The sequence below is a fragment of the Glandiceps talaboti genome, chromosome 8 (assembly GCF_964340395.1).
Source record: "Glandiceps talaboti chromosome 8, keGlaTala1.1, whole genome shotgun sequence".
Lineage (NCBI taxonomy): Eukaryota > Metazoa > Hemichordata > Enteropneusta > Spengelidae > Glandiceps > Glandiceps talaboti.
Genome location: NC_135556.1, coordinates 13,725,538 through 13,748,643, shown reverse-complemented (window position 1 = coordinate 13,748,643; position 23,106 = coordinate 13,725,538). Strand labels below are relative to the sequence as shown.

General features: G+C 36.9%; 2 protein-coding genes across 4 annotated transcripts in view; one reads left to right on the top strand and one right to left on the bottom strand.

The window, feature by feature from the left end:
• LOC144438936 (uncharacterized) overlaps positions 1–23,106 on the bottom strand; it is a 106,045-nt gene that overhangs the window by 31,294 nt on the left and 51,645 nt on the right. The window contains exons 2-5 of one of the 3 annotated variants that reach the window (XM_078128163.1): positions 19,094–19,105; positions 15,394–15,448; positions 3,925–4,234; positions 671–908 (exon numbers count right to left, since the gene is read on the bottom strand). In XM_078128163.1, coding sequence (XP_077984289.1) covers positions 671–908; positions 3,925–4,225 — 539 coding nt within the window. In that variant the 5' untranslated portion in view covers positions 4,226–4,234; positions 15,394–15,448; positions 19,094–19,105. Of the gene's footprint in view, positions 1–670; positions 909–3,924; positions 4,235–9,985; positions 10,110–15,393; positions 15,449–19,093; positions 19,106–23,106 lie in introns of those variants that run through there. The other 2 variants (XM_078128165.1, XM_078128164.1) reach the window with 2 other exon arrangements.
• On the top strand, positions 10,181–22,079 carry LOC144438938 (uncharacterized). Its single transcript, XM_078128168.1, has 6 exons — positions 10,181–10,307; positions 11,819–12,206; positions 16,321–16,539; positions 18,299–18,490; positions 18,879–19,160; positions 20,691–22,079. Exons 1-6 carry the CDS (start codon positions 10,287–10,289, stop codon positions 20,897–20,899), a joined length of 1,311 nt encoding a protein of 436 aa, XP_077984294.1. The 5' UTR covers positions 10,181–10,286; the 3' UTR covers positions 20,900–22,079.

The following is a 23,106-nucleotide window of genomic DNA, read 5'->3' as shown; positions in this document are numbered from 1 at the left end:
AAAAACATAATGCAAAGTCTGAAGCCAAATTAAAGTTGAAATTATTTGAATTATTTTTACTTGCCAAATGCGATGCGTAGTATTATGACTATAGCACATATTACATTGCTTGTTTGACGTCAATAGTGTCTTTTGAAAAGTGGCAGTTTACTTAAAGTCTCGTGGACTGATTTCCAATATGGCGTCTGCCATAATGCTCATTAACATATTAATCTTTTTTTTTTAATTACAAAAAATCATCAAAAATAGAAAAGAAGATGTGCTGACTTGAAATTAAAAAATCTGAGTAAGCTACCCTCTGCGCATCAACACACCAGATATCAAAGCAACCTAACGAATAGTATTTGAGGAGATGATGAAAATATCACTTTTGAAGAAAAAGATCATAAAAAAATGGAAATGACACAAATCAACTTGGCATGAACAAATATGAATAGCCTCCCCCAGGGAACATGCACACCAAATATCGAAGAATTCTGACTGTTACTTTCGGAGAAGATGATGAAAATAAAAGAAGTTGACGGACACCTATGATTCACTTATACTCTATACTCTATACCCACCTATACTGAAAGCTACGCTTTTAGCTTTCGCTGACAGCGGAGCTATGAAATAAGATAAAACACATGAATCAATATTTATACATACTCGATAAATGGTTTCTACCTACTTGTACATGCCAATGATCTTTGATTCCATATCAGGACGAGCCTTTTTTATAAGTTGTAATATCTTTTCTTTGTGACATTTTTCTGGATTCTTCTTCCAGGAAAATACGTATCCATTCGGTCCATTCATATATTCTCCTATAAACTGTGAGGATACTTTAAATCGAGCCCACGATGACAGAGTGCAGGTTGAATCTTTGTAATTGGAATCATGTGCAATTACAACCACAACGTTATCATCTTGAATGTAAACGATAAGTGACAATGTTAAGGCTTGGTCATTTTTAAGTGGTTTGAAGGGCAAATTTTGGTGTTGGGAGAGATACATTTTTGTAAAAAACCGCTCGAAGTGCAGTCACTTTCGAAGACAAAACATCTCTACAGGTAACTTTTATTCCAAGTATACAAACAATATAAGTGTGAATGTCATTTTGATACCTTGAATTGAATGATCATGAATTTCTGTAATGTTTCAAATTATACAACTATGGATGGGGATACCCAACCTCTATACTCTCCTGTCTCATTACAAACATGCGACCCCTTTCATTTAGGCACTATTCCTCAAATAAGAAAGCAAACTTTTAATACTTGATTAGTATTATTCATGAATTGACAGTTATATATTAAAACAAATGACACTATTAATTGTATGTATCATTTCAAGCAGATGAAATTGATATATTTTTAGTATTTTACATTCGAGGTATATATCAGGAAACACAACATAGTTTAACTGATGTTTAAAGAGTCAACAGTTTTCATTCTCAAAAATCCACATCTCAACATCATAGGTGAAATCTTGGATTGATGATTGTGCTTTTTACATCTAAAACATTGACAATTTAGCCTGGAATATATATCACAGAGAGTTGCACATGATTCCGCACATTTGTGTTACTTTGTTAAATCTCACATTGAACTGCATAACACCACAAATACCCGTGCTATAGGTATTGTAATAAGAAGGTTATAGTTTTATGTTGCTGTTTGCCCACATTTTTCTAAATTTGTGTTGACAAAAAGTTATGAAAATAGTTATACATTAAATTAACTGCTTGTACATGTTTGTAATGAGTTACTTAATGTTTGTGTACTGAGATATCCTTAGAAATAATATTAGATGTTTCATAGACACGAGATAAACGATTCTAAATTCCGTTGTATACATATACACAGTGTGAATTTTGTGAACAATTTTGGCTATTTGACCTTGAACACAGAGGTTACGATCAACGGTCAATGTCGCCGAAGAACTTATAAAATAGGTGCACGCTACACTCTCAAATGAATGAATATGGCTGCTGTTCGGCCAGTATCGCGAAGGTCATGAAACAATTTGATGTGCAAATGTGGACAAATGTACCTGACATATGTGTATAGATCTTTTAAGATACGGTAGGGATTGGGCATGCACGTAAGCGGTGTATGAAGACAGTTGAAACATTTTTGCTATTCGATCTTAAACACATAGGTCAAGTTCAAAGGTCAACATTTTATTTGGAAGCTCTTTATATATGAATTTGTACTCCGGCGTGGGCGTTAAATTTCGACTGACAGTTACAAATGAGGCTATTGACCAATCAGGGAAAAGTATGAAGACCGGTGTATCAGCTGAGTAGCAAATTTACCTAATATCTTTGGCGGGAGTGTATTTTCTGTGTATGAGACCCAATTAATGTCATCCAGGGAAGAATGAATATAATGGCTGAAGACTCTCAAGTGAGGTTACAGTTTATTAAACTTCCTGACGTAATACATATAATATGATTTTTTACGACAAATATGGTGATCATTCGACCATTACACTAAACGTTAACTATTATTATTTACGTCAAGAATCGATGCATTTTCGGACTATAGTATCTCAATGCAGTTGGTTCATTGATGTGCATATGGTGTTTACAAACAAAAAATACATACATACATACATACATACATACATACATACATACATACATACTGTGACGATAAAGAGTATTTATTGGTTGGTTCTTAAACCACCTGTCTTATTTGATATGCATTATTTTAATGGCCAGGTGTATTCGCTAACGGTTAATTTACAGTCTTTAAATAGCGAAGAATACAGTGCCACAACGGCTGTTGTACAATTGGTGGGAATTGAGGCAGTCCTGAAGTTTTCTCGGTGGTTTCGTCAAGGGGGGGGGGGGGGCGTCTCACTGTAGCTGTCTGGAGAAATGTGGTTCGCGTGTAAAATTGGACATTGCTGAGAGTAAGCGGACCCTGACGTGTGGTATAAATAGTGCGGACATTGACGTCAAAGTCTGGAGAAATACTTCGAGGACAGTTCGGTACAACGGAGGGACCGTGAGTAGCAGTTTGTCCCACGTAGCCACCTTCAACACTCAACGAACTCGCCGACCTCGTATTTCGTTTCATTACAACTGAATTGAATAAGATAATTGTTAATGCTGTGTAGTGTCCTGTGTTTGACCGTATGTTGTTTCGACTGGAAGTTGTAGGGAAAGTATTTGATTGTGCGCTATTTGGCTTCTCTAAATTTTCGGTTCGTAACAATATATATATATATATATATATATATATATATATATATATATATATATATATATATATATATATATATATATATATATATATTTATATATGTATATATATGTATATATATGTCTGTATGTGTGTGCACGCACGCACGCACACACATATACATACATACATACATACATACATACATACATACATACATACATACATACATACATGAAAGTGACATATGCCCTCAGTGTCTGATCTGTGAGTTGCCTTTGGTTGCATGTTTTAACTCATGATCAGACGACTTGGCTGATTCTGATCGGTCCAGTAGATATCATATGATCCGGATGGGAAATTCCAGAAGATATGTAGTCCCACTTTCTCTTCTCTCTGGTGTTTGAATGAAGTACCATGCCGAGACCCATCGTCGACAATTTTCCAGTAATCCCTGTCCTAAGAACTTTGAGTTGAAATGCTTCATCTCGAGAAAGGTGTTGCAGTAAAATATCAGGAATACATGACGAGCCAACAACTACCTACTATCGAAATATAGCCTTGTGTTGGCCATTGTTTGTACATACATAATACATACATACATACATACATACATACATACATACATACATACATACATACATACATACATACATACATACATTGCAGACAGACAGAGACAGACAGACAGACATCACAGACAAGTTACTTGTCTGTGCAGACATATAGAGCATACATATGTAGTTCTTACCTGTTATCTGCCGCAGTGAGTTGTAAATTCTTGCGTATCCAATACCTGCCTTCTTTTCATTGATAGATAGTCGAGATTCATTGGCGTGAACAGCAAAAATACCAATGTCGTGTTTCTCATCTCTACTTCTTTCATCCAGTTCTTTACTTCTTGAGTGAATTTCGTCAATGCAGAAATATTCACTTTTCACAGAAAAGTACTCTTCATGTGTTTCCAGGAAGAGATGCTTCTTTATCTCATCGAGATTCACTAAATTATCACAGTTCATCATTAACACTTTGATACGTTTGGTAGCTTCCATAATTGTTATCTAGAAATATAATAAGATGTAAAATTTTCTTCACTTGGATAAGTAAAAAAATAACTTGAACGAATGTTACCATTAAAGACAGCGATTTAGTATTGATATATGGTAGCGAAGTTTAACAATGAATGTTTATCCACGTGCCAATTAACCCTAGCTATTACCCATGCAATATGCACCATCATTTTGTGTTCCTATATGCAGTTTATTAATTGATGGATAACTATATCTCAATTTGTTGAATATTCATTTACTTGACTGACTACCTCTGTGGTTATCTTTGCCATATACACATATATCATTTGGTTGAATGTTGCTATTAGCATGGCCTTTTTGCTAGGTAGACGTGTATTAACTTTCTGGATATATATCCAATTGCCTAACCAATCCTTTCGTTATCCTTGCAATATACACAACCTTCTGTCAGTTGCTGTGGGCGCAGTCTTGTTGCCAGGCAATTATGGGATCGTGTCTTCAATGTCCATGCATGCCTACCCATCACAGTTTTCATCTTTGCAATACATGGCATAATTTAACTGTAACTATGGGCGTGGTCTTGTAGTATTTACACACATTTTTTAATGCTTCTTCACTTGCCTCTCTATCTGTGTTTTTATATGTGCAATAACCACCATTCGAGTGTTGCTAAGGGCCTGTAGTCATGTTGATAGGCATATTTGCTTACGTTGTTTGAGTGTTTATCCAATTACCAATCCATCCCTTTTGCTATTTCAGTAATGTATATCATGATTTGCCTGTTGACACGAGTCTTGTAGTTAGGCTCTATACTACTTATTCACGTGTCCACCCACCCAACCACTCGCCCACCCACCCATCAATTTTATTTTTGAAAAAATATACAAGGGCATGGTCACGGTTGCTAGCGTCAGTTGTGTCAGTCTGAGAATAGCCCTGCTATAAAAATCCCCAACAATTTTCAGCCCCATTCACCAGGTAGTTTTCGAGATATAAGCTTTTGGCCAAAACTGAGCTTTTTAGATCTTATTTGCATATCACTTAGTGGATCATCATGTCGTGAATACTGCCTCATCTACACATCCCCAGATACAACCCCATTCACGTTCAGCCTAATCTGCCCTGTAATTTTGAATATATAACGACTTTTGACTTAAAAGTAACATGTTTCCACCTAATTTGCATATCACCAAAGAGATCAGTATGAACAGTATTTCATCTACAAAGAACATTCCAGACAAATTTCAGCCAATCTGCAGTGTTTTTTTAGTTTAAGCTGTATACCAAAAATAATATTTGTTTACCCAAAGGGCAGATGGCTGATGAGATCATTTTCATTTATAACAACTTCAATACTACACACCCTAAGCAATGTTCCCATCAAATACCGAGACAATCGGTCTGGCGTCATTTTTTGTAAAAATTTAAATCGTTTACACATATACATACGCGCGCGCGCACACACACACACACACACACAAACGGCAATGGGTATAAATGAACAAACTCTCCTAAGGGACATGTCAGTTTCTTCGGCCGGGGGGGGGGGGGGGCGGTAGATTTGTAGGGGTCACTCTGTTTTTGAAATTGGCAGTGGGGGGGGGGGTCATGCTGTTTTGAAAATTGTGAATGGGGGTTCATTGTGTTTTGGAATGTGATGGAAGAAAAACATCCTTTTCTACAATGGCATATTGCCTTGTCTGAAATGTGGTACATGTAGATATTTGTTCTTGTCCCTGTTTTTTACATATTTTAAATTCTTTAATATTACTTATTTAGTTCAAACATAACTACATATACATATACATGTATTACCTAACTACCACACTAGTTACAGAACATGTCATGTAAATGCTTGGCTGTTTCACAATCAATGCTTCACTTATATTGCACTTTGGGGTAAAAGATATAGATAGTTTATAAAAGAAGTTAATCTAAATTGTTCTACTCGTCAGTATGAACTTGTCAGAGGGGATTAATACACTTTCTATTTTCTATTTTTCTATTCTACATGTTATTGACACTATAAATCACCACATCTCATCAGATTCCAGTTTCTATTATACTAGGTATGACCACCTAAAGTTATCTAACATACCTGTCACTTTACTATACATGCAATATCAATGCCCCTATACTAAGTGTTGCGGGCCCATTTTATGCGACATGGGAAACTCATTTAAAAGTTACATTTACGTTACAGTTACGTCAAAGGCTATGAATAACCTAAACATTGCCTTAATAGAAGCAAAAAACTCCAGATCTGACAGGGGGAAAACCCCAAGGACTCCTTTACCCCCACTCATGCATTCAACCAACAATCAGATGCACCAACAACCTTTTTACTGTCATAATGGTATTGAACTTTTCTTAAATATTTTCACCCTTGAGATGATATTGTCTTTTAAAGATGTGACATATTACAAAATAGTCTAAAATTGCCTTAAACTCCAATTCTCCCCTACCAATGATACTACCATTAGATGTGCTGACCTTTACTACATGTATATGATGATGCCATTTTACTTTTTAAGAATATATTTCAACCCTATTTAAGTTATAAAGAATAGTTTCTGATAATTGATGGTGCTGTCTTGTGAAGCATGGATTAAGTTATAGCTTGAAAAGGTCGGAATAGTCTAAATATTGGCTTTAAGAGCAAAAATCCTCCAGGGCTTCTAGAGGGACATGTCGGACCCCCCCCCCACATGAGATTGACATATCCCAGTCTCATCAAGCTCTTCCCCTGTTACTGTCAAGATGCTATCAAAGTATATTTCAAAAGTATTCCAACCCTATGTAGTTGCTTTTTACATGTTGGTGCTGTCTTGTAAAGCTTGGAAATTATTGTCTGAAAGAGTCTGAATAGTCTCAAAATTGACTTTTCAGAGTAAAAAACCTCCAGGGCTTCTAGGGGAGGCCTCCTAGCCCCCCCCCCCATGAGGTGTACACATCCCAGTCTCAAGTTCTCCCCCTACCGCTTACTGTCAAGATACTATATCAAACTGTATTTCAACAATATTTCAACCCTATGTACATGTAGTTCCTTTTTACATGTTGGTGCTGTTTTGTAAAGCTTGGAAATTATTTTCTAAAAATGTCCGAATAGTCTCAAAATTGACTTTTCAGAGTTAAAAAACCTCCCAGGACCCCCCCCCCAATAGATGTACATATTCTCAAGCATTCCCCCTACCTTTCACTGATGCTATTAAACTCCTTTTGGAATATATTTACCATGTGTAGTCAATAATTATAATTATGATAGTGCTAACCCGGGATCTTATAAAGTAGATGCAAGACAGTCAAGCAGTCCACATTGAGTCACGATCAAAAAATGCCTGTCATGTGAATATTATATATTGGGGAGGGGGGGGGGGTCATCATGTCATGGTCATCGCGTATAACTTCTTTGGCCATCTCCTTCGTCATTTATGTACCAAAAAAGCTTTAATTTGTAGATTTTGGTTTGCAAGCCATGAACATTCACTTCATCATGACATGCCACTTGAAATTATTGAACAGACGCTTTTAGAGCGGCCCGTTTTAACTTTATGTTTCTCATGGCCAAACCGTCCCGATATTCCTAAGAATTAAACAGCACTCAGTGCCCTCAACGGCATGATCAGTAATACACAATTTTGCAATGTCACTTTTGATCATGTATTATGGTACGATTGCGATCCAACAAGCCATCTCTGAGCAAATACGAGACATTTAATGAAACAAGTGTCCCTAGTTTACTTTTCAGTCATCTGGACTGTTAAAAGTACGATTATGAATTATGCTATATCAGCTATATATACACATTCTCTTAACTGTTTTACACACACATACATAAATGCATGCATACATACATACATACATACATACATACATACATACATAAATGCATGCATACATACATACATACATACATACATACATACATACATACATACATACATACATAAATGCATGCATACATACATACATACATACATACATACATACATACATACATACATACATACATACATATTAACAGACCGACCGACTGATCTCTTTTTGGTGAGAAACTAAACAAAAATAAAAGAAAGACCACCTTACACATCGAAGTATGAAAAACTTTCTGATTACCATTATAGTGGGGTAAACTTACGATACGTCTTTGCATTTTTATGAAGGTTTGTACTTTTTGCCGTACAGAGGTAATAGTATTGCGAATTAACTCCCATGTTTTAGTTTACCTTCGGTGTAAAATCGCGAATTAAACAGAGGTAAGCTGTTACTTTCAGTTAAAATCACCCATTTTCAATAGAAAGTTCTTTAGTCTTATACAGAAGCCATTAGACGAAGTCTTGGACCGTTAATGTTACAGAAAAACCCTGTGTTTTGTTTTCTTATGATGGTCATTTTAAGCACAGAGGAATCATTGCAGAAACTATGAACGAAAACCAGGCCAAATATTTGAGGGTCAAGTGTATTTCCAGAAATTCTGAATCTCAAAACTGTACTATGAAAGTTACGTTGATTTGAAAATGCAGCCATTCAAATTGTAACGGTTGTGATCTTTCCGAAAAATTGTATTCAAATGAAGCTGTTATGTTCTGGCTGGCCTTATCCAAAGGACATCTGTGACACAATTTATAATTATCCCTCGCATTAGATAAAGCCTTGAGTAAAAATTGATATTGCTAAATTAGTGAATATAAATAAATGTAAAATGGTCATGTGATATGCACGTACAATACATTTCCTCTTCATTTTGCTTGGTGGGTACATGTGTGCCTTTTCACTTAGTAGAAAAGGTGGTGCCATATCGCAACTCCCTTTATGAAGCCACATATGTGCGTTTTACAGTAACTCACTAATGTTGACATACCATTCGATATGCTTTATATATATTCTTTATGTGACCTCTGAAGAGTATTTTGTCATTGATTTTGAATACCTTGCAGAACATAGCAATAATACTGCCTGGTGCGCGTTCATTAGACAAAAAGCGCTCGTGGATTTACACGTTTTGAAACGATAAATTGTCATAGTTTTCGCGAGCGACCAAGGACGAAGGAAGGCGGAAGAGTGAGTTTACTTAGTGCACATCAGTTTCGATTCATCTCTGCCAAAATGTCCATTGCATTCACCATTTACAATTAGCCACAGTTTTGACAAATATATATTTATATACGTAATGGTACGGTCGATTATTTGGCATACCATGGCGGTAGGAAGACATACTTTGAAACGTGCAAGATAACTTGAAGTCGACTCACAGGTCAATTACGTTCAGTGTATACGTAAAGAACGGTCTGTTTCAGACATTCTGAGTCATTATAGTACAACAAGGTGTGGGTTAGTTATGCGAATCGTCCTGTCAGTGATACAAAGCTGGATCTACACAAAATGTCACTATTTTCTCTTTGAAGGTGCCGCCATCTTTGTTTTTCACGTGCAACGACAAACAATTAAAAAAACGTTTAATTAGATAAAGGCACCCGAAAGTGTGTAGATTATTCCAATGGAGCATTCATTTCAGTGTTGTTTATCTACAAAATAGGGGATTGGACTCAAGTTGTATGTAAGACATGGCAGACCTACTATTAAATATGCACACATTGCGTACTGCCTTTAGCCAGTAGATTTCATTTTCACGGCCCAACGACATATTTACATTCATCGGTAGACAGACTCTAAGCGGGCATAGACTATTCAAAGGCAAAACTTGGCTGGCTGAACAAATGAGTTCGACAACTGACAGCCAGCTAGAGCATTAAAACGTTTCGAAAAGAAATTAATCTGTACCTTGTTTCGAAGTTGTCTTCCTTCAAGTTGTAAGATGTGAAAAGGGAGTATGCACAGTGAATCGAACGAGAAATATCTCTAGCTACCCATATTCTACAAACCAGACACTTCATGACACGGTTTGTGGGAATGTACATGGTATATATGCAAATAAGGGTCTGGGTTACAAGGATTGACGAATCCAATACGATCACATGTAAAATAGGCTGTGCTGTGATAATAACGTCACTTACATGCGTACTCTTGTTAGGGTCGGTGAACACTTGAATTGTTTCGAGGCAAGTTCGATTCCAACAATACAATGGCTAGAAGGACCGAAATTGTAAGTATATGGAAGTTTCATATAGTTTGCTCTACTTCGTGAAAACGTTTCAATGAAATTTGTGAAGTACAAGACCATTTGGCACAACGTAATTATTCAACATTGCCGTTTCACAGCAGACAACTCTAGTCTCATTACATATAGTAAGAAGTGGTGCTCTTGTGACAAATGACTCTAGTCTCAATACATATAGTAATTAGTGGTGCTCTTTTGACAAATGATTGAAGTGTACTGAGCTAGCCAGTCATTAGGCTGGGCCATTGTGCTTGGCCTTTGGGCTGGGCTTTTGAAAAAATAAATTTAAATTCAGTCATCAAAACGGTCCTCACACCACTGCTGCTTACTATTACTAAATTGACGTCATGTAATGGGATGTACTCTATATAGGGTTGTGTTACATTCCGTCACATCATACTTTCTGTACCAAACCTTACTACTAATATGATGATTGTATTTCATAAATCATGCTTATTGTGACATATAGTATAAACATACTGTACTGAACCATACCATGGGGGGGGGGGGGTTATATCGCTTTGCATCAAATTCTATCATATCATACTCTACCAAACTATATCACACTGGTTATATTGTCAAATTAGGGAGTATCAGGTTTAAATGTTGAGGTGGTGGGGGAGTGTAGAGTGCTGACATTACACTTCTTAAAGTATGTTTTCTTTCTATTATTCCTTCACAAACTGATGCTTAAATTGACATCCCATGTTGAGGGAATGTCCAATATTTATTGAGGGAGGGCACATTTCCTGGTGCTGTACTTTTCATATTCTTTATAAAAGTACGGCGCTTCACAAATAGGCCATTCCAGACTGCAAACAGGAAATTGAGAATACAGCGCCCTCGCTCAAATTGGGGGTCTGATGACCTCATAGTATCGTTTCTTAAGAGCTTTGTTCCTTGGTATTCTGTAGAAGTGTAAATCAGGGATGTTTTTCATATTGTTCAGAAATCGAGGAAATCAGCAGTGCTCTATGATTAACAGAGTAAACTTCTCATGACCTCATAGTATCGTTTCTTAAGAGCTTTGTTCCTTGGTATTCTGTAGAAGTGTAAATCAGGGATGTTTTTCATATTGTTCAGAAATCGAGGAAAGCAGCAGTGCTCTATGATTAAAATAGTAATATATGTCATGTATACCCCAAGGTCCACACAGACAGGAAATAGAGCGCCATCATGGCAAATTTTGGAAAGGCCTATTGCACCACATTCTATAATGTCATACGTTAGGAAATCTTTCCAATAAAGAAGCTTGAATCTCTTGGTCTAGGATCTCTTTACTGTAACCTACACTGTGGCATATTTTTACTGTTATATGCTGAACCACATCATATTATACTGCGTCATAATTTATCTATCTTAATAAGTATATTATACCACAAAATAACATACGAAAATTGAAGGTTGCGTTAAGATATGGCCTAATTACTAAAAATAATAAATTAATATGCAAATGACAACAGGAAAATAACACACGATCTTCACCTCTACCGTAGAAAGAAACTTGGGAAAAGGACAGAGTTCAAGATGCCAAACAAAGCCTGGAATCGCATTATGAATCGCAAATTAAGCACATGGAGGAAGAACATAAAAAACACCTCAAGGGTATCAAACAGAAAAAAGAATTCAGAGAGAGGGAGGTTTATGATGTCGGCAAAGTTGCCCGAGCAGCTGATGAAGTAAAACGACGGGAGACTCAAAAGCTTGAAAACGAGAGGAAACTCAAAGATAATGAGAAACAGGCGAAAAAATGCAAAGAGAATATCGAAAATAGCCTTTCAAAAATACAGCAATTCAAGAACTACAAGTTTGGTGACGTCATAGGTCGAAAGACATTTGTGCAGCACAACTTGGACATAGAAGCAATGAAAACTGTAAGACTGGGTAAGTCCATTATTATATCTATAATTTAGATAATCTTTCCATTATAATATATAGTCATAAGGATGTCTCTGGTTATTTATGTTTCTCAAACTCACCCATCCGTGTAAATATAAAAGCTGACGATAACTTGTCTTCGGTATGATATTATCTATGCACTGCAGAAAAACCCCGCTACATCACTGGTGATGAAATAGTGATGGCATCGCAAGTACTTATCGAAAAGCGAAAAGTATCCTCTAACGCTGAAATGTGGCACCTTTAGTTCACAGTGATCTTCAATGTTGTTATGATTGCTAATCCTATTCAGGGCTCAAAATTAGCTGTAGTCTCGCGTCAATTGACTACCAGTTTTTCCAAAATGACTACAAAGTTCGAAAACTGGTAGTCACCCTTGACTATAACGAAAATCCTGGGGACGACAACCCCAACCCACCATATAATGCATCGGAGGCGAAGGTCTGCTAACAAGCCAGACAAGCTGACAATGTGTTTTGGTACGGTGTGTTCGATATCGCTTACTTTGTAGTGAGTAAATCTTCAAAAATCAAAAAAAACTTGTTGGCTGGCCACTGAAGGTAACTTATTGTGCAGGTCACATGCGACATGCACTGTATTATTCGATAGCACCTATGGGCTGGGCTAATTGCACAAATACTTTTGTGTATTATACCCCACACCTAAACGTGATGGCTATTTTAAAACAATGATTATAGTTAGCATAGCATTGACCTCAGAAAATATCTCAATTCCACTATTACAATGTACTTATTTGATTACATAACTTTAACTATTTACTGTAACAGAGATTACAGTGGACCAACTTTAACTCTGAAACAACTCTTACTGATAACAGGAAGTGGTCCTGTTGTTTTAAAAAAACGTCAGGTCAAGATTATGGCTGAAATCTATCTTTAATATACAATCAAATTAGTCTGACTAGGCACAATGGCTCCCACACACTACCCTGACCACAGTAAGATGACAACCAGTAGTTAGGCCATAGTTACATCACTGAGGAACAGAAAGGAATAGTGGAACAGCCACAACCTTGAAAGAGAATAATGAATAATTGAATAATCAGTACATCCAGTAATTTCGTCTCTATTATTGTCACAACAGAGCTCCCCGTACTGTATTCTATCCATGTCATTATTATAATACTAAAAAAATTAATCATCATCATATATAGTGAGGTTGACAACCATTGACTGAATACTTATGTGCTCATACAGATTATTTACGTGTGTATGTATTCATTTGTCATTATATTTTTTATAAACTTATATATGTTTTGGATGATTTTATACAAATAATTGTCGTTTTGAACAACCCGCAAATTGACCTGCAAATCGACCCGCAGTTAGGCCTGTCGACCCGCAAAATAACGACTGCAAACAGGCAGCTGTCTGTCTTCATTAACTTCATCGCACAAATATTACGTGAAAATCTGAAGAAAAAAATCGGTACAAGAGAGTTAAGTTGTACTCTGTTTTGAATGATTCACCCACCGATCGCTGTGTTGTCGAGGAAGAAATCGTGTACGTTCGAATCTTGGAAGACTGTAGCCCAAGAACCCGCTTCCTTGGTCTTCAGGCGATGCCGCGTGGTACAGCAGAGGCAATTATTAGTGCCATAGATCGGGCTTTCCAAAGCGAGTTGGAAATGGCAGAAGGAGATTGGAAAATCAATCTGGTTGGTATGGCCACTGACAGTGCCGCCGTCATGGCCGGGGAGTGGTCAGGTGTCACTACGCGAATATGCAGAGATGTACCTTATTTAGTTAGTATACACTGCACTGCACACAGAACTTTGCTTAAAATCTGCATTGAAAGAACTGCCATGTTACGCGAAGATTGAGGACTTTCTTGTTCACATTTTCAAGTTTTATAATAATTCGCCTCGTAATTATGCAGCTCTAAAACAAGCCGCATTAGCCGTAGGAGTAACTATCATCAAACCTAGTAATGTGTTAGGTACACGTTGGATAGAGCACCACAGACGCGGAATTGATGCTGTCATAAGGGACTGGCTACCGCTTGTAACTCATATGCAAGATATCGTAACGCCTGACAGTGACCATACCAACGATTCCAAGTGTACGGCGAGGGGTTTCTTAGAAAAACTGACCGACTTCGCTTTTGTCAAGTCTTTGTATATACTGCATGATGTTTACAGAGTACTCTCTCGACTGTCTCTCGTGTTCTCTCGAAAGTGTCCAGTAAGGCGTACAACAAGCAATTGACAGCCTTCGATTGATAGCTGAAAATCCTAGGCCATTCGAAACTGCGTTAATATAACGAAATACTAGCTGCGAATGGAGCCGCCGAAGCTATGATTTTTCATGGCGAGATTCCACTGAACATAAACAGACGTGGTAATCAGAGCGCCGATCCCATATAGAATCGACAGTCAGACTTGTGAATGGGTGCACTGAACATATTAACACGCGTTTCCGCTCGTTCCAGGAAGATCCCATCTTTGTCGCAACTAAAGTACTTGATGGCCCAGAGACCGCGAACTGTTACGAAATTACGGAGTCGATCACGTAAATACTCTAGTCACACATTTTCAAGACCTTCTTCACCAGCAAGATAACTACAATGAAGACGAAGTAATCATTGAGTGGACGGGCCTGTAAAACGTTGTAACCGGAATTTTGGCTGTTAATCCGGACTTGAATTTCTTAGATATTTGGCAACGCATTCTCCTACAAAATCAACCTGAATTTCGTAATGTAATGGCAGTCGTAAAGGATGAACTACTAATTCCCATTCACACGAGTGAATGCGAGAGGCTTCTCAATCATGGGGCGCATAAAATCGGACTGGTGGGCAGGTTTAAATACAGAAACACTGTCGGATTTGATCAGAATTTCGCTGGATGGACCACAAGTTGAACGATATGACCCAAAGACCTGCCATTGAACGCTGGTTTCATGGCGGCCAACGTAGGCGTCGATCTGATATTCTACCATACGGTCATTAAATATCACCAATCATTTATGAGATAAAGTGTTGCAATCCCCGGCAACCTAGTTAGCTACTGAAGTTACAACTGTGAATCAACATCGTTGTGTGGATATGGGTAGAAACAATGAAACGGTCAATCAATCAATCAGTCAGTCAGTCAGTCAGTCAGTCAGTCAGTAAATGAATAAAATTATCAGGATCAATGAATTTTAACGTACCTTACGTGTTTTAAAGTTTATTTCTGTCAGTCGCTCAGTAACTCTGTGTGTGTCACTGTGAATAAATTTAAAATATGAGTATATTTATTATGTGTTATACCTAACAGTGTGCCAGGTTGAGGTTACCAAGTGGACATTGCTAAATAAGAGCTTGGTACACACAATAATCATTTCTATGATACTCACCTAGTGTTTGGAGGACAGGTCAAGTGCTTGCATTAATGTCACTAATTGTATGAAGAAAACTCAAAGTGTTACCAGAACGTTTATTACCTAATATTTTGTTGATGCATAAATTATTAAATGCTGAAAAAATAATGATTACCAAATCTTCCCTGTTGACTACCATTTTTAAAAAGTGGTAGACAAAGTGACTACCAACTAAAAAAGTTAATTTCTAGCCCTGCTATTAAAGTAGAAGGTATATATAATGTTAAAGATACGGCTGTGATATAAAAGCACATAGTCACAGTCAGCGTGCGAAAAAGTAGTTGGTAAATTCATGTCCTCAAACAGTTGTGATTTCCCCAAAAACGTCAAAACACAGGCGGTCCAGAAAAGGTCGTGACAAACTCAGTGAACATGCTATTTATACACAACTTAAGGGGGCGGGACACCATATGATACGGACATTTTACTGTCTTTTTAACTGGTATATCCATAAGCATTCGTTGTGCATCAACTTTTTCCATTATCATCATTTACCTCTCTTTAAAAAAGTTAAACCGGCTGTCGGATTGCTTTGATATTTCGTATGCATATCCTTTGGGGGAAGGCTATTCGGATAACTTCATTTCATGTTGATATGGTAATTTTGTATATTTAACGTTTGGATGTTTTGTCGGTCATAGATGAAACAAACGGTGGGTAACAATCGTAAAGGTTGTAATAACAATGTACATATATTTTCTATTCTCTAAAATACAGTTGTGTTCGGACCAACTGGGGCAGGGAAATCGTGTTTCATTAATACAGCCCAGAATACTTTCGGATTTGACGACACTTGTGTAACTCAGGATGCTGCTGCTGAGGGCACTCTACACCTGGAAGCCTTTTTAACTGAACTCGATTTTATGTTGGTGGATTCCCGTGGTTTCTTCAGTCTTAAGGGAGAATATGAGAAAGAGCTGAAAAATATTATTTCAGGTAAACTATTATGCGATGATGAGTATATAGAGTGAAAGACATGAAAAGATTTCTTTGATAGCCATATTTCTCCTAAACATTCTTGTTACTGTGTTACACACACACACACACACACACACACACACACACACTCTCTCTCTCTCTCTCTCTCTCTCTCTCTCTCTCTCTCTCTCTCTCTCTCTCTCTCTCTCGTTTTCTAAAAGACAGCTAACGCAATTCAAATGAAATTTGATACACATCTTCCATATATGGTAGGAGGAATTGGTAGACTTTGGACATGATTCATGTTCTGACATGGCCAATATATATCAGGATACAGTGTTTTTCTATCAAGAAACATTTCCCTCATAATCACATGGGTCACATGACACATGGCTGTGTTCTGCTGTTTGATTTTACTAAGAACAAAATATATTGTTATATATCGACCGGGAATTGAACCTGGGTCTCGCGCATGGCAGGCAAGAATGTTACATTTTTTGGGTCCTGTGTTTCTGTCTGTCAATGCTTCCATCCGTGCCCACCTCTATCTCAAACACACATGGGCCAATTTCAACCAAGATTTCAGTAAACATTAAATAATATTCTTAAATTTGTTTTTTGATATATGGAAATTTTATCGAATGGGGCTATATTTGTAAAATTGTAATACACGGACATTTCATTCAATTGTTTACCCTCATTTTACTGTATGCAAACCATCTTTGAAGACCTTGCCCTTTGACCTTGGCATGAACTTTCAAAATTAAGCCAATTCCTGCCTATCACAGAGTATTTACATTTTGCCAATTTCTTCCAAATCATGTTTACAAGTAATATTGAAGAAAAGAATTATACAAAAGCATTATTTTTGTTGATATCACTTTTACTGAATGGCAGCCATACTTAAAGTTAAAAATCATTGTTTACTGTATAATTCAAAATTCAATTTTTTTTTTGCATTTACTTTGAAAGTTTTGTAGTTAGTCCTCATTTGAATGCCTACTCGAAATCCATGATTACTTTTTGATAACAATATACACTTTCACCATAACCACTGATTTCAAAGTCAAAAGACCCAAAATGTCCAATGGCAATGTGCTCATGTATAGCTCTTTGATGCTTGGATTTTTTAAACCAAACCTTACACAATTATCAGGTACATTCCAATAATGCACATCACTATAGGGACCTTCATGGTAAAGACCAAATGTGGTCATATTTTATCATAAAGATTCAAAGTATGAATTGGTAAGTATAAATGCTGGGGTATGTCTGCGATGAAGACTTGTCAATAATCAGCTTTTAATAATTAAATTGCATAAATCTTCAAATTCCATATCAGTTGGTATACATAAGCCATAACAAAGCGCGCAATTTCAAAGGCTTGTACAAGTTTTAAAGTGTGATTTAAATAATTAATTCATACAGTTAAAGGGTGTATCACGTATCGTAGTATAGCTCGAAAATTTGTATTCCAATAATGAAATGAATGTGTTAGGAAAAAAGGCTTTCGGCCCATACACAAGGCATTCAATTTACATCTGGTATAAGGGCAGAGTGTTGTCTGAGAAAACTGCAAGTTACACATCAGCATCTAGACTTTAAACTCATTATCAAAGTGGTAAACTGAACAACAATGTACTGCTGTTTAATTATAAAAATAATAGAAATATAAGAACCATGTGCGTAGATCTCAAATGTTATCGGCGATAATAGCAGTTTCGGCGACGTCTGACGAAATGACTTTCTCTGAAACACTCTTTCTCTTTGCATGAAGGAAGAATACAAATTAACGATATAATTAAAAGAAGGGATGACGATGGAGATGTATGGCAGAACATTAAAGACAAGGCTGCTGACCTTCCAGACAGAATTCATGGTCTAATCTGTGTCCTGGAATTTGATGATGAGCGATTTGAACAGTACCGACAAAAAATGGAGGAATACAGATCATTTTTCAAAGAGGAAGGTAAATGACAAAACAAAAACGTGTGGAGGTGAATTATATTGGCACATACTTTCAAAATTATACGTATATTATGTTGGGTGTATGGAGGGCATGTTTGTTGGACAGAGTTTATGTTGAAAAATTACTAGTGGTGATTGTTGCAGCTCATACAACACCAACCCAATTATGTATTACACAGTTAGTGATAACATGTCAAAATCAACCGATAATGTATAACCTGATCGAAACATACTGAGTGAGTGAGTGAGTGAGTGAGTGAGTGAGTGTGTGTGTGTGTGTGTGTGTGTGTGTGTGTGTGTGTGTGTGTGTGTGTAAAATCTGTAATTTCAAGGATTGTTGCATGTGTTTTCACATTTATTCTATTTATTTCAATGTACAAAAACTTTAGGATATTCGCCTGTAACTGTCGTTCTCCACAAGAGGGACATAAGTTTGGATTCGCCTGATGACAAGATAGCTGAAGCTGCCCTCGCAGTAGGCGCTGCGGCTGATCGTGCATTCACCCTAACAAACCATTACGCCATGGAGACTGACATCACGGATGAATCAAAGGCAAAGGTTGTTGAGATAATCGAAACTGCATTAATTGGAGCCGAAACTTACGTGAAGATCAATCTGTTAGAAAAGAAACGAAATGCAAAGATAACGCAAATGGAGAAAGATAGATTGGGTAAGACAATTTCTGTTATTATCTTTACAATATACTTCATCATGTAGTTTTCAGGATATAAATTTTTGATCAAAATTGATATTTGATTGCTAGACCCAATTTGCATATCGCCGATGGGATCATCATGTTGTGAATTCACCTTCACGCAATATCCACAGATGCACCCCCATTAAATTTGCTCGGTAATTTTAAAATGAAAGATTTAGGATTTCGGACTAAACGCACATTTTTAGACTAAATTTGCATATCACTAATGGGGTCATCATGTTATGAACGATTCTTAATCTAAACAGCCTGAGAATGTTCCCACCAAATATCAGCCTAATCTGCTCAATGGTATTTGAATTAAAGATTTTGGACCAAAAAGACACATTTGTATACCTATTTTGCTTATCACTGATGGGATCACCATGTCATGAAGAATTATTAATCTAAACACCCCTAAGAACATTCGCGTCAAATTTCAGACCGATCTGCCCAGTAGTTTTTTCGTTTAAGGTTTTTAACCAAAATTCGACTTTTTTACCCAAATCATACTCCGTCACACCAAGATCATCTTGATTTGAACAATTTCCCATCTAGACACCCAAGGTAGTATACCCACCAAATATCATGGCAATTGGTCAAGCGGTTTCTTTTACTTGAAGTTTCACACACACACACACACACACACACACACACACACACACACACACACACACACACACACACACACACACACATACACACACACAGGCACGCACGCATGCACTCAGACAGACAGACAGACAGACAGACACTTTATCATGCCTAAGAAATTCAGTTTGCTAAAAGCAATTCAAGTTATAAGGTTCTTATCCTAATTGTAATTCTTTAAGGGGTCTGCCATTTACAAATGGTTGGGGGGTTTTCCCCTGGTATGTTAAAGTTGAACATGGGGTTCTCAACCTGACATCCTCATTCACCTAGCTCCGATGACCGATTCGGAAGGCAAAGTGACCACTCCTGTAAAGACTACATTTTCCGAATGAACCCCACCCACGCATAGTTTTGATATATATTACTTATAAATGTGAATTCTACATGGTCTTATTAATGTACTGTTTAATACTATAACATCACCTGAATTTACTTGTTAATTAAGAATATCAATTACTTTTGGAATGATATTTCTTTTATTCTCTGCTGTTAATCTGGAATCTATGAAAACAATATAGATTCTCAGCGTATCTCTGGACATAGCATAAATCCAAGGGGGACTAATTGCATGTGGTTGAGATAAAATTAATGTAACGTATTCTTGACCTACAGCAACGTACAACGTAAATAATCATCTGATGCTGCCTATGATACAATGTCATATACATGTCTGTGGTATTACAGACTGCAGTCTGAAACATAACAAACATTTGAAGAATCAAAAGCAACAAGTGCAATTTGTTATTATTAATTTCCACTAATTTTTAGTGTATTCAAAACTTTATTATCAAGAAATTTTCAGACTAAAATTACAGAATGTTTTTTTTTTCTATTTCTATTTCTTATTTTTAGACTTGGACACATTTCTGGAACGAGTGCAGTCGAAATACTTGTTCAAAGATGAAGAAATCAGTGAATTCAAGACACAATGTTCAGAAAATGATGTGACAAATACGAAGCATTTGAAAGATCTAGAGGAAGACCTGGATTCTCTCGTGCCAATATGGGGAATGGTTCCGTTGTTGAAATTTGAACTCAATAAGTTATTCGGTGTTAAGTAATTCTATAACAAAGAAGTATAGACTGGCACTACACTTCCAAATAGGAGAAAGTTGTTTCTCGATATTTTCGTTTGTTTAATATGTAAAACTAATCCTTTAATAACAGTTATATGTTACTTGTTGACAATGTCTTTTCTGGTCATTCAAAGTATTTTCAAAAGCCTGTGTAAAATGGAAATTCGCAGTACTTACAGTTTCTAATTTGAATTATTAGTCTTATTGTTTAGATTGTGGTAAATACGTCGACTTTTAATAACAGTCTGCAATCGTTTTCTATAAAAGTTGTTAATGTAGCTTTTAGTTTTAGCTAGTCGTTTTCATCGTTAACGACATCTTATAATTAGGCAATATTGTTAAGAAGGTAATCATCAAAATTACACGTACTTTGCTATACACATAGACATTAACCCCACGTGCATCATAAATCTTTCACATACAGACGTAGCATGTTTGCAGGATTAATTACTTGTGAATACCTTAAAATGCATACTTCAAATTCTACATTGCGTTTCAAAATACGGTGACAATTACATGTATTTTCTATTTGCAATTAGTTGTTTGCATTTATGAATCACTTTTGGTGATTTACTAATATCTTTAAAGATGCAAGCTTCAGATTTCATATATCGTACATACATCGAAGATTGCATGAATAGTGGGTTTATTTGTAATTACGCTATATTGCACTTGTCTGATATATCTTATATCGTAGAATCAATGGTAAGGATTAAATCCCACCGCTGACACCATATTTAACGTTTTAAAGGTATTGGTTTCTTCCCACTACTACCGCCATGTCGATGTGTGTGAAAGCACTGCATTAATAAATAGTTACCTGTTTTTGGATCTCGGTGGCTTAGCTGAAGGCCACAACTCACAACACTTGGATTGGCACACTCCCAACCGTACTCCTAATCCGAACCCTAACCCGAATGGCAGCAATGGGATTTGCAGTCAATATTCTAAAATATGGCCCTAACCCGGGAGCCGATTTGTATAGAGTTACTAACCTAATTCCCTTGTAAACACAGAGTTCTTTACAACTTGCCAATAAAAAAGCACTAACTGAGAGAGATGTTTAGTTTGAGAGAAATGGTCTGACTGGCGTGTAAATTGTCAAGGCAGTTTTATATCATATGAGTCTTGGCATTCCTCCTGTAACTATCTCTACCTAAATCGTTCTGCTGTGCTGTGCGCGCGCGCGCGTGTGTATGTGTGTGTGCGCGTACGTACGTACGTGTGTTTCTGAGACAAAGGTATATCACAAAAGTGAACAGTGGGCAATGGCAATCGACCCTCGCTTTTGCAATCTTCATATGGGTGGTTCTGCTTGTCAATGTCTTTTATAGCCCAGCCGGATATAGTCCAGGACAGGGGCTTATAGATTGGGGCCGCCCGTGCGTCCGGAGCTATTTCTTGGACATTCATCGACCGATTTCTTTCAAACTTAGCAAATGGATATTGAACTATGACTTACAAATGTACGACAATTTGCGTTGATATATGATGCAATTTAGCCGACTTACAGCCATTTTGATTCGTTAATTAAATAATAACACCTGCAAGTTGGACAACATCACAATTTAGTGCCTGCACAAGGTTTGGCACTCTTTACCAAAATGTTGATGTTGCCCGAGCCGAGCCGAATGCGAGGGCATCATGAAAAATTTGGTAGAGTGCCGGCCAGCCCGAGGGCAGGCACTAATTGTGATATCCCCGAGCGCATGTTATTAATTTTATTACACCATACACTTATTGGTCCAGTCATTCACATAGCTACTCTTCATTCATGATCTTTCGTCATCGATAGAAGAAAAGTTTGTCTTTGGTATAAGCATCTAATATGGACATGGCCTGCATTATTGGTAGGAGATCGAGTGTCCCCACAGCTAATCTGTAACTATATTTATTAAGATTTCTGCAAGAAAGATTTTTTTGTTTCTCTCTGTAGTTACTTTGTCACCTCGGACACGCAACACTGAAAAACATGCACATATATAAAGAGAAACGCAACAGTCAAAATAACTTTAGCGGGCAATAGTGTCGGGCCTTAGTCTTTGCATGCGTGGACAATATCACCGAGTGGGCAATAGTCTATTTAAAGGAGATATGTGATCCGATTCTGACCAATTGACAGCTTGTGTAAGAATGTCGAGATGTAATAACATATCATGAGCCACTATTCAGTCATGTGCGAACTGACTTGG

Bases quoted from the DNA above. Each gene is read 5' to 3' on its own strand.
- LOC144438938 (XM_078128168.1), top strand. From the start codon at position 10,287: ATGGCTAGAAGGACCGAAATT. The intron at 18,491-18,878 runs GTAAATGACAAA...CAAAAACTTTAG, and splicing joins ATCATTTTTCAAAGAGGAAG to GATATTCGCCTGTAACTGTC. The intron at 19,161-20,690 runs GTAAGACAATTT...TCTTATTTTTAG, and splicing joins AATGGAGAAAGATAGATTGG to ACTTGGACACATTTCTGGAA.